This window comes from Anabas testudineus, chromosome 24 (genome assembly GCF_900324465.2).
Source record: "Anabas testudineus chromosome 24, fAnaTes1.2, whole genome shotgun sequence".
Taxonomy (NCBI): domain Eukaryota; kingdom Metazoa; phylum Chordata; class Actinopteri; order Anabantiformes; family Anabantidae; genus Anabas; species Anabas testudineus.
Window position 1 is genome coordinate 6,057,579 of NC_046632.1, and position 21,526 is coordinate 6,079,104.

Consider the following 21,526-nt stretch of genomic DNA (forward strand, 5'->3'; position numbering starts at 1 on the left):
TTCACAGAGATGGAAAAACACAACTCAAGCAGCCAGCAATAAAAAACTGCCTAAATGACTCCACACAGTGGTACGGTACAGGGACACTTTTACTACACCTACAACAAATACTGTTATTAAAACTGAAAAACACATATGTACCACACTGTGAAAGGTCGCCCGAGTTTGAAAAGCCATAAAAAAAAAGACAGAAACGATCTTTGCCAATTATTTCTCTCTCCTCCAGACTTGTTAGCCAAACAGCACAACATCCCTGATGAGAAACGCTAGTTGCTGTACTCTGTGTCATGTTGCTAACAGTCTTCATGCAATATTAACTTGCAATAGAGCTTGGAGGACGCACAAACCTGTGCATAGTGTGCAATAAATAAAACAAAACCATCTGTGATTGACACATCATTAGACACCCATGAATTATTCAATCTCTGCAATCATATTGGTTTGCTGAAGGATCAACATGCTGAGGAGCATGCAGGCCCAGGGTACCTGATTGCAAGTTAAAAGCCTCCCGAACTCAACTGCTTCCATCCCTAAAAATCTGTCAGTCATTAGTGTAGCAAGTAGAGACAGGAATAAGCCTGCTCGGTCCTCTGAGTGTTGATTTGGACCTCCTGCCGTTCCCAGAGAAAGGCTGCATTCTACTAGCTTTGAGATAGCTCTGATTGAAGACATAATTGTGAATGTGGGTGCATTTCACGGTTAGGAGCATGAAACCCTCAGTGAGATGGATGGGGAGATGGGGTGCAAGGAAGGCAGGAAGGACTGCAAATTAGGAGTCAGTGTGCTGAGAGCCAGAGCTGGAAGGTGAGAGACCTTAGGTGAAGCTGACAGATATATGCAGACACACAATCAAACACGAGTGTGTGCACAGGGGCATACATAAAGTATGTACATATATTCGGAGAACAATGAGTACAAGAACATGTAGTAGTGCACAAAGAAATGCAGACAGATACGCAAGGAAAAAAAAGATTGGCTGCATGTGTAAACAATATCTGCATCAATCACTATGAGCGGAGCAAATTAGCTCTGGCTGTTGCATGTTCATGCCATTCATGCAATCCCCACCAGCCATCTGCATATCAAACGAGGCAGCCATTCACACAGGTACACTGACTAATGACTTCTGAATGTTATTAACTCCCCATGTTACAATTTCACTTCAGGTGCTTGTGCAGGTACATGTGACAAAACAGGCTTGAGTAACAGTTCCCTTATCTCCATTGGCCAGGGTTTAGTCCTGCTGTTGGTTGGCTGCCTCCCTGCTGGAGTCTCTACTATCTTTAGAGTTTTGGCCCAACAATAGTGAGCTGCAGTAGAGCCAACTGTGTCTCACTGCAGAGCCACACCTGCCAAATCTGGTAGTTAGCTACAAAATAAAGGATCAGCACTTAATGGGGCTCATTTATCAAAGCAGAAATGAACAAATACCTTCAGAAATGGCCTGAAAAGTGATCCTGATAATCTTTAACTGTATTTTTTTTATGGTTCAAATGTAAACTAAGTCAGAATATGAAAGTTTAATGGCAAACAAGTACTTTCAGTATAAATGTAGTCATTTGTCACTAGGGCGTAGGATGCCATGGTTATGTAATAAACTATTATTTAGTTAGACAGATTTTCATTTGAAATAATTGAAACCAAAATGTTCATCTTCGTGTAGGCCTTCATGTCTTCATGGGGGTTTGAATATAAAGAAGCCACATCCGTTTTTACAGGACTCTCAAGTTAGGTTCAATTTTCAGACAAATGTGTCTAATTGTGTTTTTGTTCAGTATTCTTATGAAAAATATTGAAGAATTAAATAAACTCCTGTCTATGAGTCCTATGAAATAAATTACCTAATCTGTCAAGCTCTTCCCCGAGCCGTTGAGATTGTGTATGATTTATAGCACCAGTCTTTTGAGTTGATTTGAGACCAGCTGCCTCTTGTTCACAAATCTGCTGTAGAGTCTCCTTCATCTTCAAAATGGCTCACCCTTCCTCCACAAAGCAAACAGGTACATCAACATATTCAGGTGCAAAATGTGGCCCCATACTGTCCCCCTTCACTGTTTACATGTTTTATTTTGGAATAACATATCATTAAGAACACAATCCCTTTCAGAATAAGTTGAGAGAGAGGCAAAATCTGCTTTTGAGATTCATCAATTTCAAATGTAGCAGCACACGAGTTAGTTAAAGAGAGACAATGTTATTTTTTCTGAACAGCATAACAGCATTTAGGGTTATGTATTACAGCATAACGGTAATTACTAAAATACAGTATAATTGTAACAGAAAAAAATAAAACTTGCAAACTGACTCATTCACTACTGATAATGACTTTTTACTTTTTAATTATTATTTTTTTTCTTTGTGAGAGTAGGCATTTGTTAATTCTTATTTCCTTGTCTCACATTAAGGTAGTACTAAAGTTTTTTTTAAGTTGTCTGAACCTCATCCTGGTACTGATCTGTGCTCTGGCTCTAGGTTGGACAGCAGTTGCGACCCTGTGAACATTATGCAGCTGTAAGTGACAATCACCAATATATTTTTTTGTAGTCTATGGCAAAGACACCCAATTATGTTGTCTTAGCTGTCACCTAATTCCTTCAATATCCCCATTACAACATAGACAAATGACACTTTCAGTACTTCTGTTGGCTAGTTGAACAGCTGGTTGTACTGTCCTTTGGTTCTAATACCATGATTTCAGATATATGTTAAAATAGGTAGACAACTATTTATATAAGCAAATCTTTAACAAACACTTTATTGTCAACTAATTGCAACCCTCTTGCTCCACTGACTTAAACACTGTGTGTGTTCTCTATAGAGGCCTACAGACCAATACCTGAATCTTATGTGAGCTGCAATACTCGACTAATTTGATCAGTTTCCTAATGTAACCATAAAATATCACTGTTCTAAACTAAGCTGGCTATAACCATATGCTGCAATATGTGTCTTATTGAAAACGCACCATTGAGAATGCTGGGGACATAATATCTTCCTTCCAACCAAATCTTATACAGTATTATTACAGATAGTGCAATAATATAAAACCTGATAAAACAGGTTTTACCAGCAGGAAGCAAAATATATCCAGCTGTTAGAGCACCGTTGTTATTCCCCACTAACAGGCGGTCACCTTCTTCCCACTAAACACAGCTAGATGCTCTGGTCTCCAGAAAGGTGTGCGCAGCTCACACCGCCAGTGTTTTCCAACTGATGAATCTACAATTCATTAAGGAAGTCAGTGGTAAAGGCATTCACAGCAGGTCAACACATCCTGCCAGGAAAAAAAGGTAGAGTATTCAAATAACACATTTTAAATGGAAATCTGTACCTATGAATAATGCATTTGTAATCATCATCATAAAAAATGAACACAAAAACCTTTTCAGTTTCAGTATATCTGCAGACATACCAGTTTCAGAATATTAGGCATTAATATCCTGTCTGTGCCCTTTATAAAAGCACAAACTTCCACATATTTAAGCATTTTATTCCCAGATTAGTGAGTCTTTAGACCTTCTGGCTCAATTTTGACTTTCGCCCCACATAGTGATTTCTGAAAAAAACTAAATAAAAGTCTCGGTTGCTTAGAAACAAGCCCGTTGACTGCTCCGACAATTTTCCAAACAGCTTGAGAGACCTGTTAGCTTTTACATGATAAGGCGGTGAATACAGCCCTGACCCCATGTTACAAATGGGTTGGTTCAGCCTGAGCACCATGCATTTTCTTCCTAACAACTACAAGTTCAACTATTTTGTTCGGTGTGTGGGTTATTTCTCCCTAGCCGATGCAACCTTCAAGAGTGCAGTGCTAACACCAACAATAAGAGGCCTCTGGCAGTTCTTGGAGAGAGGCAAAGTAGGTTAAAGTTTTACGGTGCTGATAATTGAGTCCAGTTGTTGATGGCCTCGGAGAAGCTTCATGATTGCAGAAAAACGTACACAAGGGCTCAGACAGAGATGAACATACAAACACACCACACGGCGAAACGCTGATTTCTTTGGAGCCGTGAATGCCCTAGATGCACTGGCAGCTCTCAAATTAAGCAGCTCAGAGACAGAGGAATCAAATGCGTTTCCATTATGGGGCAAATATTCTATCTACCCCCTGTCATAACGACACTGTATTGCAGCATTATGGGGAAATATCAAATTAGGCTGTTTCATTTGGAGGACTGTTGTGCATTGCAAACAGCTTTGGAGATCAATTGAGCAGCTAGGTAATGAGCAGCAGCGGCCTGCTCTAATATACTCAGTAATGTTCTTTTGATTGCTTTGGTTAATCTCGCGCTGCCGTGCAGGGGAGGTAGCCCCTCTCTCTGATCAAACTCACTCAGCCCAGTTTACGAGGAAAATAAGAAATGGGGAGCAAAGTTGCAAAAGTCAAGCGATATGGATCCAATAACTAAATCTGAACACTCCCTATTCATGTTTAATGCCACTAGGAATTCATTACACTCCATGAGAACACTCTATGTCTGGTTTTATGCTGAAGAGTTTCAACAAGTACAGAAAAATAAGAAGAAGAGACCCAGCTGAATAGGCCACAGTGGACGACCTTCAAATGAAGTGTCAGTGATGTGTTGGTGCTGAAGTGGATGGAATCAGACACAGTATACCACTCTGCTCTCTAAAAGCAAATCCTCTCACTCATGCACCACTCACAAACAAGTAAGAGGTGCTCTGTCGCTGCACAACAACACTCACAGCTGTGACCATTTAATATTCTCCAGCTCAGATTCATTCCTTTGCACCTTTTGCTCTCACAGAAAATGCTAACAAACCTGTCCAACCACTTTTGCAATATGCTGCGCCGCGCTACTGCACGCCACACCATCTGCCACGTTTCGCTGCACACTGTGAATATTTATTTGCTCAAACTGGATTGCTCAGCAAACACCTACTTTTGCAGACTTGGTCACATGTGTGCTCGGAGACGGCTGTCAAATTGGGTTTGAGCCATACGCAGTCGCCAGCTGTGAGACGCTGCAGGCACTTCTTGTTGTTGACAAGGTGTTGTTGAGACTGCGTGGCTCTTACCTCTCCACGTGGTCCAGGTTCCCCGATACTCCCAGTCCTCCAATGGTGTAGAGTTTGCCATCGTACACCAGGCTGTTGTGTCTGCAGCGAGCCACAGTCATCCGGGACACAAGGTTCCAGTTGTCCAACAGGGACATGTAGCACCAAACATCAGCCACCATCACACCTGACTCTGTCCCACCTGAAATAATAGTAGGGATTCTTAGAGTAGGTGTGTAGAGTGATTATAAAGGTGTTTCCACCAAAGGAAAAATTGGGAAACATAATACCATAATCGTTCCAGACGTTCTAGGCGTCGAAACGACTGTGTTGAAACCACAGTTACATAGTTGGTTTTCTCATGTCTTTTTTTATTTGCTGTTTCTCTCTAACAGAAGTAAAATTAAACACACAGCAGACTATCTACTTTGGAGACAGGTTTTGCTGTTGCTGACTGATACATTCATTCATGAGTCATTCGTACTTTGGCAGCATGATAATTAAAATATTTATTATGAATATTATTTTTCTTCTTTAAACAGTTAATTCACTATTAAAACCTCCACTGCTACAGTAGATACACTGATTCTTTTCTTTAACGGACTGAAAGTTGCTTTATGATGTGTTGACTGATCAACCAGCCAACGAACAGAACTGTACTTGTTTCAGGCCTCTTCACAGCAGCCCTGTTAGCTGTGCAGTCTGACATGTAACACTGGCCGTGACTCAGTGACCCTGCTCTGGGTGTGAGGAAGGCTACAGACTGAAGCCCGTTGATTGGCTAGCTAGAACACCTCTGATTTCCCCACTGGCTGTCTGACTCCCAGCAGACACATGTAGACCTGTTCCAATGCCCAAACACAAATTTACATTTATATGAAGAGAGAGAGGAAAGGTACATGCAGGACAAATCCTGTTGCATTTCCACAGTGCAATGTCAAGGTCTGAGTACCGTGCAGGATTCTCGCACAAATGGACTGTGGAGGGCGAAATTCAGTCTGCCTCTGGAGGAGCAACTTAAAGGTGTCTCATGGAGGGAGCTACAGAGTGCACAGTGTGCTACTATGGAACAAAATAAACTGCAGAACACTGCAGTGACTGTAAAGACAGGTTAAAAAAAAAAAAAAGTCAAGTTCAAAAAATGCTTCACAGAAAGTAAATATGAGAGACAGTCTAGACATAAATGACTCTTCTAAAAAGATAGACATTAAAGTTCTCTGCATTGTGGGGCAAACAAAAGCCTTCAAAGCAACAGATGAGTAAGCTTTGAGACCAGCCAGCTTTTTAAAACTCTTAACCCTTTTTCACAGAGGTCACGGAAGTGGGAGATAACCTGGGTTGCTTCACTTCACCGTGGCATACGTATCTCTTCAATGAAAATGATGCAAGTGACTTTGTGCACATTAAAGATTTTTCACTCACATTGGTTTAAAAACAGATCAAGATCAAGAAGGACCTCAACTCAAGGTAATAACATAACAGATAATTTAAGTGCCACTGAGCTATCCCTTACTTAGCTGACTGGTAACTTATTTTATTCAGTGCAACTCACTGACTTGAAAAGAAATAAATAAATCCAGGCTCCACCTTGGAGCCACATTTTGATCAAAACCCTGGGTTTTGATCAAAATGTGTTTTCCCCATTGATAAAATCAAGAACTATTAACAGAAATGTCTGCATATTATAAAATTCATGTCAAGTGTGAAAACACATTTGCAGTTCCATTATCACACAAGGCCAGACTTATGGAGGCACCTGTTTTTCAGGTGCAGATGTGACACATTCGGTCCTAAAAATGTTCATGTGCTATATATATCTATATATCAAACAGTTGCAGTAAGGTGGAGCCGTGGTTTGCTTGTCATTTGTGTGAATGTCTGCAAATATGGAGATCCAAGCAAATAATAGGACAAGACATGTTAGCAGAGGATGCATCCTGCTGGACGTACAGATGATGCATGTTTAGAATGAGCTACTTAGCAAAACACAAGTACAGCTGATGGGAACTGTGTTTGTTTGGCAGCTATTTGTTCACAAACCAAAGTAACGGACAAATTTGACCTGATGATGGCATTGGATGAAGCAACAGGGAACACTCAAAGTTATAATTCAGCCTGAGGGGAACATGAATTTCAAATTTCATGCTAATCCACAAAACAGTGGTTGAAATAATTCAGTCAGGGCAAAATAACCATGCTGGTATCATGTAATTAAAAGCAATTTTGGTACAAAAACAAATCTGTGTTTTTAGTTCATTTACATTTAATGTTGCTTCCACATTTACAATAAAATGTTCCTGATCGAGGGGCTTTTCACTACGCTGTGTGATAAACTGATGGCCCTCCTGCTCAGTGCCACTATATGAACAGCAGGAAAGCTACAGTAGTGCTGCTGGAGCGGGTGATTTAGCTCACCTGACAGGTAGATGTTGTCTCCTGCTGAGATGACACTGAAGAACTCGCGGTCATAGAAGGGCAGGCTGGCCAGTGGGTACCACTTACTGTTCTGCGGGTTGAAACAGGTGACTGCTGTCAGGGAGCGCTGGTTCATCCCGATTGCTTGACGCCCTCCCACAAGAACTATCACCTCAGCTACACCTGGAGGATAAAGGATCAGGATGGGGATAAGGTGGATGATGAGGATGGACAAAGGAAGGACAGAGATGGGAGAAAGTAGCCCATTAGGGTTTCCAGCTGTAAACAAGGACCGAGATTGAACCAAAGGCCCTTTGAGACAATTCAGCTGCAGTAACTAGGTGGTTTAATCTTTGATGGAATTTTGCCTCATGTCACCTTTTAAAAACCCCTTTTGAACTTTTTTTTTTATTTTCTGACAAGAACCTTGAGGAGCTGCATGGGAACAAACGCAAACACAGTCATAGATTATAAGTCTGCTGTTTTTTAAAATTCAGCAGGCCTTGGCTGTTGCTAAGTCAATAAGCTTGTCGGAAAATGCAAAACAAAATGCAAAATAGATAAGTTTGGTCGCAGCACACAGCCGAGTTAAGTGGAAAAGAATAACTCAATTACGAAGACTGATGGGGCTGCCATTTGTTTGGTTGCCCCCAGCTCTCTTTTATACATATAACATTATCAACCAACCTGCGCATTTACTTGTCTGTAAACTTGGTGAAACTTGGTGCGTTGTTTGTGCATTAGAGAGTCACAAACTCAGTAGGTATGAAGCAATGTGAGTAAATGTGTATGCGAAGATGTGTCTTGTCGTATACACGCCCACGTGTTGAGCCTTGGGTGATTAAAAAGATGCCTGTAACATGTTTAACGTTCATCCCTATTAGTCCCTGCTCTCTGCACACGCGCTCGCACACACACACACACACACACACACACACACAGACACACTCACACTGCTGGTGGATAAAGACACCAGTGATCCAAAACACAGAAACAGGTTGGCAGGCTGCCACATGAGTGTCGCAGGTCCTCTCAGTCTTCAGCAGCAGGCTCCAGTGAGCAGGCAAGACGACGAACCGCCAGACAGAAATGAGCTGTGTGTTTGTAAGCAGCAAGCCGGGCGGGCGGGCAGAGGGAGGTGAGAGAGACCCAACGTGAGAAAAGAGAGAGGGAGAGTGGGAGAAAAACAAAAAGGGAGCGAGAGGAAGGGAGGGAGAGTCGATCTTCATACACTCCCAGCTGCTTGAATCAATACTTTTCCACGCAGGCACTCTCTTGACAGGCACATCCATAGGCGACTGTCTTTCCCATCTGTTTCTTTCAGTAAAAAAAAAAAAAAAGCAAAAAAAACTATACCCTTATTTTTTTTCTTAAGCTTCTGTTTTTCTTTCAAAGCTGCTAAAACAGAGGACTTTTATCTAGGAAGAGGAATAAGAGAAAAAATAGAGAAAGATAGAAAAACTACAATGGGCTTTGCTGAGGCTGGGCAAACACACAGAGAGGTAAGCACTGCCTCAGACATATCGTGGACATACAGCTTAGACTTAGTGGACAGCTTAAAACTGGCTGGCACCTTTTTCTCTGTGAGATTGTAAGAATGTGTTCCTCTGCGTAGGACGGGGGAGAAAAAAAAAAGTGACGGCTGAAGGAGAAATTGTGACAGTGTCATGGCGAAGATGAAGGTCTGGTACATAGACTTAAAAAAAGGACAATCGTGACAAAACACAGAAGGCGTAGGAGTCGCCGCCCTTTGTGGCAGCGTGTGAAAGATGTGCAAAGTTGGACCGCAGCTAAAAGTGATTTGAGTTGAACTTGTTCCCAGCGAAGGTCCACGTTCACCGTTTCGTGGCATGAAGCCCCAGACTCCAAGCCTCAAAAGGCCCCAAAAAACCTCCAACAGACCTTGGATAAGCAGCTAATAAATGGGAGTGGAGTTTTATAGGACAGTCACAGCAACACTAGCTGTTCTTTGAAAAAAAAAAAAAAGTGAAAAGAGCCTCTTTGTCTTACCTCTCATGAGCCTCCAACCACACCTACAGACACACATTAATTATGTTGACTTTGTTCTGCTATTGTTCTTTCTCATGATTAGTTTGCTGCTATTGCCGCACGCGTTTCTACTCTACTTCTCTTTATCACACGCTATTTTTCAACTTTATTGGGTTTTTTAAAGTTGGAGCATTTTCCCTGGCTTTATGGGATTACATTTTTCATCTTTTTTCATCTCCTTTCCTTTCATTTTATTAGTTGTTTGACGGCCCCTAAATTAACTTGACAAAATTTCAGTGCCTATGGTCGAGCTCATTTATGATTTTCTTTTTTTTCCATGTAAGCAGTTTAATATTTGTTGTTTCTGAAATTAAAAATATTACATTTGATTTTATCTTAAATCCTCTAATGCCGCAGGTTTGTTGAATTTTACTTAAATCATTGTTACTTGATTTGAAAAACAATAAAAGGGAATTCTTTTATTGTTTTTATTTTAAACATATATGAATTCTCAAACCAGCTTGAACTCCCTCAGCGTCTAATTAGGCCAACTTAAGCAATTCCACATGCTGCTTCAACATGGCAGATTGCAAATCTATGCACATGCAGGTCTTTATTATCACCTAGTGCACATGTGTCGGGCTGTTCTCATCGCTTTCCGCTTGGCCAGACACGTCAGCGAGAGTCCACATCTGGGCGTTGAGACTATGCGGCTCTGACCCCCGAAGCCCTGAATGCATTTACAAGCTAACACAACCGTACACCGGCCTGTCAGAACGCAACAAAACAGGAGAGCGGCAATGCTGACGGGGAGTCACGGCGTCGGATCAGATGGTTTGTGTGGGTGTGTGTACGTGTGTGAATTTTCTCAGACAATGAAGCCTCACAGGGATGGCTGTCAGTCAGGCAGAGGTTTGACGGGAGTTGGGCTGAGGGATGAAGGGATGGAGGATCGAAGGATGGAGACAAGCGGTTGGGGATGAAGGGATAACCTAGTCTTGACAGCTCTTGTTTTTTTTTTCCCTGATGGAGTTTATACCCATGGCAGCCTGGGGAGAAAATGTCTCCTTCTCCTGATTGTTACTGACCTTTTGTTACATTTCTGCTGTATTTTTAACCTGTCTATATTCAGGAAAATTCAACTGAGCACAAGTTTTGTACAACACCTTAAAACAATGCTCTAATATATACCCAGTTATATTCTTTCCTTAGTCAATGCTTGTGACTCTTACCTACTGTTGTTGAAACTTAAGTTGTGTATTTGATATTTGCAATAACAATGCATCGCAAAAAAACCCTACGGTACGGCGTCACCTGCCCAACGGTGGAATTACAAAACGAGATGGCAGCCGTGGTCCTGAAACAAAGCTGTGTTTTTGGGATTCATGTGAAATTCAATGACAGTTGAACACCTTTCCTCGTGTTGTGTGGTGTGTTTGCACCATTAAACCTGCATTAACTAGCTGCAAAAGCAACACTGATTATTACCTTTTATGTTGATTTAGCTAAATTGGTAGCAAAAAATGGCTTCCTTAACACATACAGCAGACATGGACCAGCATTAGCATTCATTTGTGGTCGTGTTTGTGTCCACCTGATGAATGTAATATATTCATTCTCCTCTTAGCTCTGTCTGGACAACATAATATCTGCTGCAGTACCCTGTGTTCACGAGCTAGTCGCTCACTTACGGTTTGGTACTGGGAAGATGGCATCCAATGGGATTTCAGATACATTTTTTTTTCAAGGGGTGGAGGGGGGGGGGGGGGGTGGCAGCTTGCTATGTTTGAAAATTATGCTAATAAGAGTGTTCGGAGTGAACCAATTTGTAGGCTGTGAAATCTGAAAAATTAAAAGCTGGAAGATGTTAAAATGTTCCACAGAGCAGTCAGGTGATGATTTTCTGTGTGTTCGTTACTACAGGCGCCATCAATACACATATAATCTATTAACACAATAGAAAATATTGATCGGAGCTTAATTAAGTCAAATGGTCGGGTCTTTATTGAGACTGGAGAACGGGGAAACACTGCAGCATTATTAGTGAGCATTATGCATGACTGAGACTACAATTGTAACATCTGGACGGCTACCCAGCATTAAATCCCCCAGAAGGAGGTTTCAGCCGTCACATGCTGCAAACTGGTGTGTGTGTGTAGGGGGGGGGGGGTCCCAAAAAAAAAGATTAATTCTGAGGGACGGACAGGCTTGTGTAAGAGCGGAATCTCAAATTGAAGTTGATGCCCACCCACAGAGTGTGACGCACACGCACACACACACACACACACACACACACACTCTCTGACAGCTTCTGCCTATTGCTTCCACCTTACTCAAATTCAACTAAATGAAACCCATCTCTGACAGGAGCACACCGTCCGTGTTTTACCCCATGCTGGAACAAGCAGGATCCTCACTGAACACATATACACAACACACGCGCGCACACGGATACAGAGTCACTCTTGAAAAGGAAACATTGATTGAGAGATGAAGACAGAACGGAACGATTCTGTCATTTCCGCTTCCCCGCTGCCACGCTTTGCCTTATCTCACCTTGTTATGTGTCTCCTTGCTCTCTGCCCCATGCTGTGACCCTGCCTTCTTTATTCCTCCTCCTCTTTTTCACCCTAAGGCTTGCACCTCTCTATCTCTCCCTCCCTCTTGATGCCGTGCCACGGGAGACTCTCTCTCTGTTTCTCTCCGTTCAGGCCTTTTTATCTCAAAACCAAAAACCCAGTTTGCTCTTTTTCCAATATGCTTTCCAAATCTCTGTTCACTACCTCCTGTTCTTTGACCTCATGCACCGTTTTTAAAGTGTTTCACCCTTTAATGACCTTTAACTATACATTCAACCCTGCAGTTACAGTTAAAGGAGCATTAGGGGATATAAATACATAAGTACAGTAAATACATTAAGGACCTACCACAAGTAAGGTTTTACATCAGCTTAGCCTCAAGGATGGAAACACGGACATGTGTGCCAGAATCTCCCGTCCTACACTACCACCAGTTCCAAATTTAATTCCTCAACTTAGAAACAAGACAAATAAATCAATAAATCTCTCTTCAACTTATGGGTTCTGGCGCTTTCAGTTATATCATGATCTTCATCACTGTTCCCTGTTCAAGAGGAAGGAAAAGTCCACAGAGTGCTTAAAAACTGAAAATATCTTACAGTATCTACAATTTCTGAAGTTAAAAAAAATTAAAAATATCAGCTTGCGCCATCAGTCTGAAACCTACTGCTGAGAAGATAGACCAATAGACAGATTCCTATGCAGACTGATATATTTTTGTTCAGTTCAGTAGTAAGAACGTAACAATCACTAGTTCAATCTTCTTTCTTTACATTTTAAATTACATGGCATTTTTTCATGAAGCTACAAACGCCTCATGGGGCTTTTCAGTCTTGTGGTGGGTTCATCTGTTGATGAACCAGATTCAGCTTTACGAAGATCATACAAGCAACTCTTTTTAGGAGCAGTAGCTCAGAAACCACTCGTACAAGAGCTGTTGCATCGTAATAGTGTCCGTGCATTCACTGTTTTTGGTGAAATGGTTTTATTCTATTAATAGTGTGCTGTGTATTATAGCTGTGAATGGTTGGCTCTTCATCTGTGATGGAAACTATTGCTAAAAGCTACTTTTTCAGTCAGTGACCCTGGTCATTCACTGGGCTCAACTCAGCTTGAGGATTCAGTGTTAAAGATTCATTCCTTAATGTGCCAAACACTTAGTTCAACAACTACAGAAGTACAAAATGGTAGTGATATTAGTGAACCCAAATCTTGTTTTGTGCAGTTTGAATCTCGGAATTAATTCTTCTTCTTTATGACAAGTACGAACTCACACAGCCTCATCTGCAGCAGCTTTAACGCAATTGTGCTTTTTATGAACGAGTACATCGCTCAAATGATTGTTCATACAGTCAGCTTGAGAGAGTTGAAGCTCTGTTTTTCATTAGTCTTTAACATTATTATGCTGAGGGAAATTTGGTTGGTTTGTAGTTGAGCATTAAACACATAAATCACAGGAATCCATAGCTGTCAATGACAGAATGAGAGAAAATGTAAATGGAATGTGTGTAAATAAACATGTCACATGTAGAAGTATATGTGGGTAAATATATTCCTATAGTGTATAACTGGGACTTTTACTCACTGGGTATCACAGCTACAGTGACACCAGCAGTCTGTCTCTCAGGGCTCAGGAGATATTAATATCTCACTGCTGGTCCATAACCATTTCCTCTTATCTCCGTCGCTTTTCTCTATTCTCTCCCTTTTGCTTTGCTTTTTTTTCCTCCTTCCTAATCCTATGATTTCTCTCCCAGGGTGTTAATTTGCTATGGTGAGGATCAGGAGGCCAAAGGCTCCAAAATAATGTCGGGGTCCAGGGATGTGCGATGTGTACATACGTCACCATTTCCAGTGTGTGTGTGTGTGTGCAAGTGTGCATTTTTATTTGTCTACTGGACAAGAATCTGCACTGCAGTGATTATCTTGAAAGTGAAGACAAACCTTTAATGTGTTCTCGAGTGTACTTAAACCCAGAATCTAGGAAATCAATGGGTTACTTCTAATGGTATCTAACCATGCAGATAGTTTAGCTTTATTTGTCCTGGGAAATTTCCACCTCCATCCAAATTTCATTAGTGTGAACAGAACTGGGTTTTTGTGAAGAAACAACAAAAACAACTCATGTCTTTCCAGAAACGATATTCCCAGCACTCAGGGTGATCCACATACCTCGATTTTGGGTGGGAAATGGTTCCTATGAGAGGTGTTCAGGGTTTGTTCAGAGGAATTTCCCCAGTAACTGGGACACTGTCACTGGAAAGAAGTGTTGCTGTTGAATTTGTTAAATGTAATGCGAGCAGCACACGACATATTTCCCGCTCCATGTTTTGTATTAGGATGATGATCTAAATCTACGGGACAGGCATCTTGAAATCTTGGTGAAAAAAAAAAAACAGTATCTACATGGCTAGACGTGAGTATTTGAATATCATTTTGTGCCCCAAACCTGCACCAGCAGCAAATGTGATCCAGGTCTAACCAGGTTCACTCTGTCTGTTGAATATTGGATGAGGATGAAGCTGCCTTCCAGCCTTGCAGCAGGTATAGCAGGTCAACGTGCCAGATGTGGCATGAGTGATGCTGAGGCTGATCCATGCTCCTGTAAATGCAGCACGCTTTAGGTCTGAGCACGAACTGCAGCTCTAGGAACAGAATGACTCAAGTTATCTGGCAACAGCCAATCGTTCACCTTTTCCTCCCTCCCACCTCCCCTTTCTCCCCCGTGCACACTCCCTCCTCCTCAGTAGCTCAGGTTGACAGCAGTCACTAGTCAAAAGGTCAAGTGGATGGAACCTTAATTTTGGCTGCAGCCACCGCAGTCATTGAGACCAGAGGTTATCTAATCTGGACTTACTGCCTCCATGTTACATTTATGAGCCGAGATAGATGTGTTTGCTTGAGATTTCCCTGATAAGCCCCAGTCAAAAATCTCATACTCCAATTCTCCAGTGAATAGCTGTATCCAACTTTTTCTCTCCCCTGCTCGCTCGCTCCGTTTCTTCCTCCCTCCCTCCCGCTCCCTCCCTAAAATACAATCTCAGACTCCAGAAATAAAAATCGGAAGAGGATCTGCTGAAGGGCACTCTTCACATAGTGCGATTAAGACATTTCTGGCACATTCTCCTGCATCCTGCTTTTCCAGTTTGAGAGGTGAAACAGAGTAATCTCATGCTACATTGGCTCTAAAAGACAAACCAGGCTGAATAATTACACAGAGCAGGACAATAATCAACAAAGTCCTGACATAAAAAAGCAAAGCTTGTAATTGTCTTTCCAAACCGCTGACAGCTTCCCTGTCACGATCGCCTTGCTTAATGGTTAGTGTTGAGACTGTGCAGCCACATAGAAAGATGACAAATAAATTCAATTATTCAATGAAAAAGAGCCACTGTCAGTGTTGATGAGGAACAGTTGAGGAAACATTCAGGCGACCAGCTTGTTAATCTGGTCGGAGCCCGAAGCAGTAGGTGGCAGACACGAGAGGAAAGTCATCTGATGATCTTTTATGCTCTTCTTACAAGGTGTGAATCTTGTTCTTCTTTCTTTGCGGTGGTGGCACACTACGGCCACTCTCTAAGGGGCTGCTGGCTGGTGGAGGTGTGAATGAGTAGATGAATGTCACGCCTACAGGCTTTGGACCTCACAGAACAGCCTGGTTTTATTGTCTGCAAACTGTGGATGCGTGCCAACCTATTGTGCTGCCTGATCTAATGAAATCCAGCCATTTCAGACCACCACACAACCAGTGCACCAGTGTTTTATTTGGCTCGCCTTATGCCGCGGGAAAGTAAAACGGTCAATAATGTTTGATATCAGTATTTCCTGAGCAGCTTAGAGAGCAACCTGAATCATACAGCAACACATTCCATGATTCTGATTTTATTTTAGTCCAAGGGAGTTTTAAACATCTATAACTGGAAATACCAATTCATGTATAAGGAATGAGCACATACATAAAACTCTAGTGCAGGTACGCTGTGTGAGCGAACCTGCTGTGAGATCAAACTCTTACTTCGGTTGTGTGTCTTACTCTAGTTGTTAACTTTCTCCCCATCAGATACATGAACTCTTGATTACAGATGATGAAGTGGACGGACAGCAAGACAGACTGAAAAACTGTTTAAGGATTCCCTCCCACAGTGTATGTACTTAAAGGTTTAACAACGTGTGTGTGCGTACGAGTGAGACAGGGAAACAGTATGAGCCGAGCCGGACCCCTGCGTCTCCTAGTCATTACAGCTCATTTGTCTGAGTGCTATTCCACTTGGCTGGGTTGAGTTAACAGTTTGCCCTGGCTCTCTCCACCCTCCTCAGAGCCGAGTACAGCGACACATGTGGAGAGAAGGAAATGGGAACATAACACATGGGTTGGTTTGAGGACATGCACACACACACACACACACACACACACACACACACACACACACACACCGTGTACTGTATATACAAGGTTCCTTTTCTTGCTCCTCTCTTGCAGCACACAAAGACAGACAGACTAATAATACAGATAAATCAGAGTGTATCTTATGATTTAAGACAAAAAGGATTGTAAGTAAACTGCAAGCACCAGCGGCTGTTTAATCCTCCTGATCCCCTGGAAAGTCTAATGACAGCTAATCAGATGCACATCCACACTCTAATTAACCAATTAGCAGCTAATGGATACACATACACTACACAAAACACTGTGGATTCATTATGAGACTCTCATAGTTTTCACTTCAAGACTCTTTCCTGGCCAAATAAGAAAGACAAGACAATGTTATGTGAATACATCACCTGTAGCCCTGCCTGCCGACCTGAGGAGTTCACTATTGCAGCAGAAACTGAGACGACGCAAGTTAAAAATAAGTAACAAAGTAATTTAAAATGTAAGAATCAAATGTAAGAATTATAAAATTATACCTTCCACAAGAAATACATTCATGCAAAAGCTGAAGCATGCAGAGCTTCTATTTATGTTTGAAGATCACGTAGCCAATTTCCACATTAAATATTTTTATAAGGGAGCACTGTTCATTAGCATCTAATAAAATTAATGGGCAGAGCATCCACTCAATAAAATGCTCCACAGTACAAAATAGGTGCAGATAGAGGACGACTACATTTCCAAGCAAGGCTGCTCAGAAATAAACTTTATGTTATGGTGGGTACTCAGACGTTTCTGAAGAACAAGAAAAACAGCTTTGTCCAAATGTCGTCCGGCATTATTTCTGTTCCACTTCAAGCACTAAATTAAACAATGTGGTACCAGGACCTGTCACCAGAGTGACTGATATAAAACTTAACCATCAGTAAAAACAGAGCAATTAAGTAAAAGAAAGAAATAACTCCGATGCAACCCAGCAGGGTTCTATATAAAGAAAAACCTGGATAAACAAGACAATTAAAGGGTGTGCGGAAACCATCTGGCTGCCTCTATTCAGCTGCAATAGAAATAACTTTCTTAGAGCTTACGGCTAATGGAGCAACAACTCATTAAATGTCAGCCTTTCTGTTAAACCAAAAAAAAATCTGTCATTCCATCTTATGAACACATTGTATAGTGTATCTTCATAGGCCATTAATATTCTTATTAATGTTTGTTTAATCCATGACATGATGTATGATCTTAATTTGGCAAAAAGTGAACTGGTAAATAAAGTATGGAAGATATTTTACGCTATCAACTAGTAAAATCTGAGCAGGTTTTTGTCATTTTAAAAAAACATGCTCCCTTAATCAATATTTTAATGCTTACATGTAATGTGAAAAGTCTGACTTTGAAGAACTCGTAGAGAGTGATCACTGACTCTGCAGTTCCCCTTAGACTTTTAAAGCCCGGTTTAGATTTATGCCCTGCAGTTTCAACTTCACTCATACTGCACTCTTCTCAGCATTGTTTCCAACTGCAGCAGCAGCAGGCAACTGTTTTTGTCAGCAGAAAAGCACTGATATACTCACTGTACACTACCAGACCAGCACCAAATGGCTGACGCACATAGAGACTAACCTGTAGCATAATGGATCGTCTAGCAGATTAAAATCCCCGGTATATCCCTCATATGCTGGTGAAGCCAAAACAGAGTGGGGAAAGAGGGTGAGCTGAGATACTCGATACCCAGATACTGGGCTATATTGGTCAGCTGGACAGAACCATGGCTCAGATTAATGCTGATGTTGCTTTGTGTCTGCTGTATGTGTAAATTAGTCGTTGTCGGCCAAAACTATAAAATCGTTCAGTGACAATGTTTCAGTCTATTTTCCGCCTATTACAGATATTGGTATTTTATATATAGGATAAGTTAAAAGGCCACAGCACTTTCAGACCTCATTAATAACAGTGTTTCATTCACTCTATCCCTCAATAAAGAGTCATAATGAACTTCCCAAACTGTTGCTATTGCTACTTAAGATCCCAATAAAATGTTATAAGACTATGCTGACACTCAAATCTTGATGTTGACTTTAATGGCTCAGTTTTGGTTCGTCTCTACTAGTGAATGGTAATGAAAAACCCGCACTGCGAGTATAATTTCCATCATGGGATTCACAGATTTAAGTCTAAATGTTAATTAAAAATCTGTCTCACAGGAGTAAACAAAATATCTAGGCAGAAACAATTCAATGCAATTCAACTCACTCATTTATCACTAAAACACTTGAACGTGGGAGGCAGTCAGAAATGTGACCACGCACACATACACACAATGTATGAACACAAACACACCAAGTTTAATATGCCCACATATGCACGCGACTCACAAGTTCACAGATTGACTGCACTCAGCAAGAAGCGCTTCACGGATGGCAGTTTTCCTTTCTTTTTCCGCCTGACAGACTTATCAGCTGAGCTCAGGTGGTGCCCCATCTGCTTGCGCACATTTAAAATACACACACAAACACACACACACACACACACACACCTACACACTCACTCACTGCTTGCACAAGTAGACACATGCTCAAGGAATAAACTCAATCAAATGTCTGCCCTTTAAATTTAATTTCTGATCCCCCTGCCTGGTTCTTGCCCTCCCTTTCACTGAGCACATCCTGACCCCTCCTCCTGTTCTCCCACATCGCTTCACTTTCTTGTCCTCTCTGTGTGCCAACCACATTCTCCAACAACCTCAAACTCTCCTTCCGGTCTTTCTTTTATCTATTATGCTGTCCTGAAAGTCAACGTGCAAGTCCACACATCTACTGTACGCTGCAGTCCCAGTGACCAAGCACCCTGCTGCGCAGAACCCACTCTGTCCAAAGCAGCAGATGGCTGAGCAAAACATGCATGCACACAAACAATCATAACCACCAAAACACACATGAGGCATAAAAAATTAAAAACATTCAAAACATGATTGGAAAAACATATACAGTATTTCTCATCCACTGAACCACTGGGGTCTAATGCATCATGAATGTATTCATCCCGACAGGATTTATGCATTTATATAATTCTGTTCAACAGAGGCATGAGCTGCTGTGAATCAGCACACACTTCAGCATGCATAATGTGCATGATGCTGTAGGATGCATGATACACACATATCAGACACTATAAAACGGGCATCGACAGAAAATGCTTCAAGAAACTGCTGAGAACTCAGAGAAACTACTGGAAAGAGGATGAGCAATCATGGTGCTCTTTTCTCAAGAGGCAAATGCTCCGTTACAAAGCCCCATGCGACTACATTACAGACAATTAAAGATGCAAAAATATTAACTCAACGCAATTCCCCCAGAGTTTGTTTACTGGCAAATAAACACAGTAACTGGACAACAGTTGGCTGGTAAACTGACCTCTCCATAAAGTGCCATTTGTTAGGCAATTATCTTTATTCTGCCAAGCAGAAAATAACTTGAGCTGAACGGTGAGGTGTGCCGGTGCGAAGCTCATAATTTCATGCAGACACTATGATTAGGCAGCTCTTTACAAGGCGAAAGTGTGGGGTCCTAGCTGACCTGAGGGAAAAATCTAATGGTAAAAAGCAATTTGTAGGTGCCTTCCAATTTTTTGGTTTTAACAATGTCAACAAACATCGTTTCCAATATTGTGGAGATCGGCGGCAGTGAGGACCTGACTTTGCCAAAGTAGTGTGAAAAAGTTGTTGGGTACATGTTTAAGCACTGGGTTGCATTAGCCCAGTGCTTAAAAGCCCTATAATTTTTTATGGTAACCTCAATCAGGTTTGTCTCCAGTAGTCATTTGGTTGATTGTGGACTAAAAACTAATTTGGAAACATGATCTTATTCTCATGTGTGAGTTTAAGTATTTATAATAGTGTGGAAAACAGCTTAGCCCACTTCCCAGCTGTGGGCTAAAACATACACAGTACAATGACAAGACAGAATCCCCTTTGTGGAGACCTGACCTCTGGTTTCAGCAAAACACAGTAGAGAATGGTTCTGTACGGGTGGATAGATGCTGGCAATATGTTCTGGGTCAACTACAGTGGTGGGTGGCAGATCGTGTCCCTGCAAACTCGCTCTTAGGTCATCCAGGCCAAAGATGATGCACATTGATTTATCTGTGCCTTTGTGTGTGACTGTGTGCGTACCAGCAGAGAGCCTCGGCCTGGTCCTGGGCGTCTGCATCTCTTGCCGTGCGTGGGGCAGCATGTGGTAACGCTTGGCTTCGTTCACCAGATCGCGACACGCCTCTGACGATTTGATCAGCTCCTCGTTGTCCACCACATTCAGCAGGTAGGATGGGTGGATGAAGGGGAGACGCACCACTGCTAACAGCTCGGACAAATGCTGCAAGGGTGGACAGAGGGGAGGAAGGAGGAGAGAGAAAGATTTAGAAGATCAGAGATTGCTGAGTAAATAACACAACAGAAGCAAAATAAAGAGCAGTGTTTATAGACATCTAAATTAATTTCTGAGTGAAACCACCAGGGATGATCAAAGACATTTGCTATAAACATTATTCAACAAATAGCAGATAAAACACACAGCATATCACTTTCAGTAAACACAGACACTGAGAACTCAAACAAGCGCTGGATTAACTCCCAACCTCATATATATTTTTTTCTGTACTAATAACCTTTTTCATTATATATGTATGTAAATCAACAACGATATTGTGAGACAGCTGTTAGAATGAGGAAACCAGTTAGTAGCAAGAACATTAGATCAGTCACACCCAGCACGTGTCAGTTTTCTACTTCCTCACCTATGTAGGATACCCTAATCCTAACCTCAAATCAACTTTAGAGACTTCTAATTCAGTAATTAAAAGTTATTCATCATTCAATAAGAAGCCAGAAATAGCATTTAGCGAGATCCATTCACCGTCTCACTTTCTTATGTGCGATTGGTTACACTGTGAGAGCTGAAGGCAGCAGGGGGTGTCTTACCGCTTCCACCTTCTGCTCCTGATTTTTTTCGTCTCCCAATTAAATCTCTCAACAGACAGCTAATGTTCTTCTACAGCTAATTTAAGACCCGGTTCTGATTAATCATAAGCCATTCAAGCCAAAAAACTATCTACAGATACAGATTTTTTTTACCATAAAAATTAAAAAGAAGATTCA

The 21,526-nt window shown here is 41.6% G+C and overlaps 1 protein-coding gene across 1 annotated transcript in view; it reads right to left on the reverse strand.

The window, feature by feature from the left end:
* LOC113149836 (kelch-like protein 29) overlaps positions 1–21,526 on the reverse strand; it is a 184,796-nt gene that overhangs the window by 22,746 nt on the left and 140,524 nt on the right. Inside the window, exons 10-12 of the mRNA XM_026342174.1 lie at positions 20,546–20,744; positions 7,435–7,617; positions 5,041–5,221 (exon numbers count right to left, since the gene is read on the reverse strand). Coding sequence (XP_026197959.1) covers positions 5,041–5,221; positions 7,435–7,617; positions 20,546–20,744 — 563 coding nt within the window. The remainder of the gene's footprint in view (positions 1–5,040; positions 5,222–7,434; positions 7,618–20,545; positions 20,745–21,526) is intronic.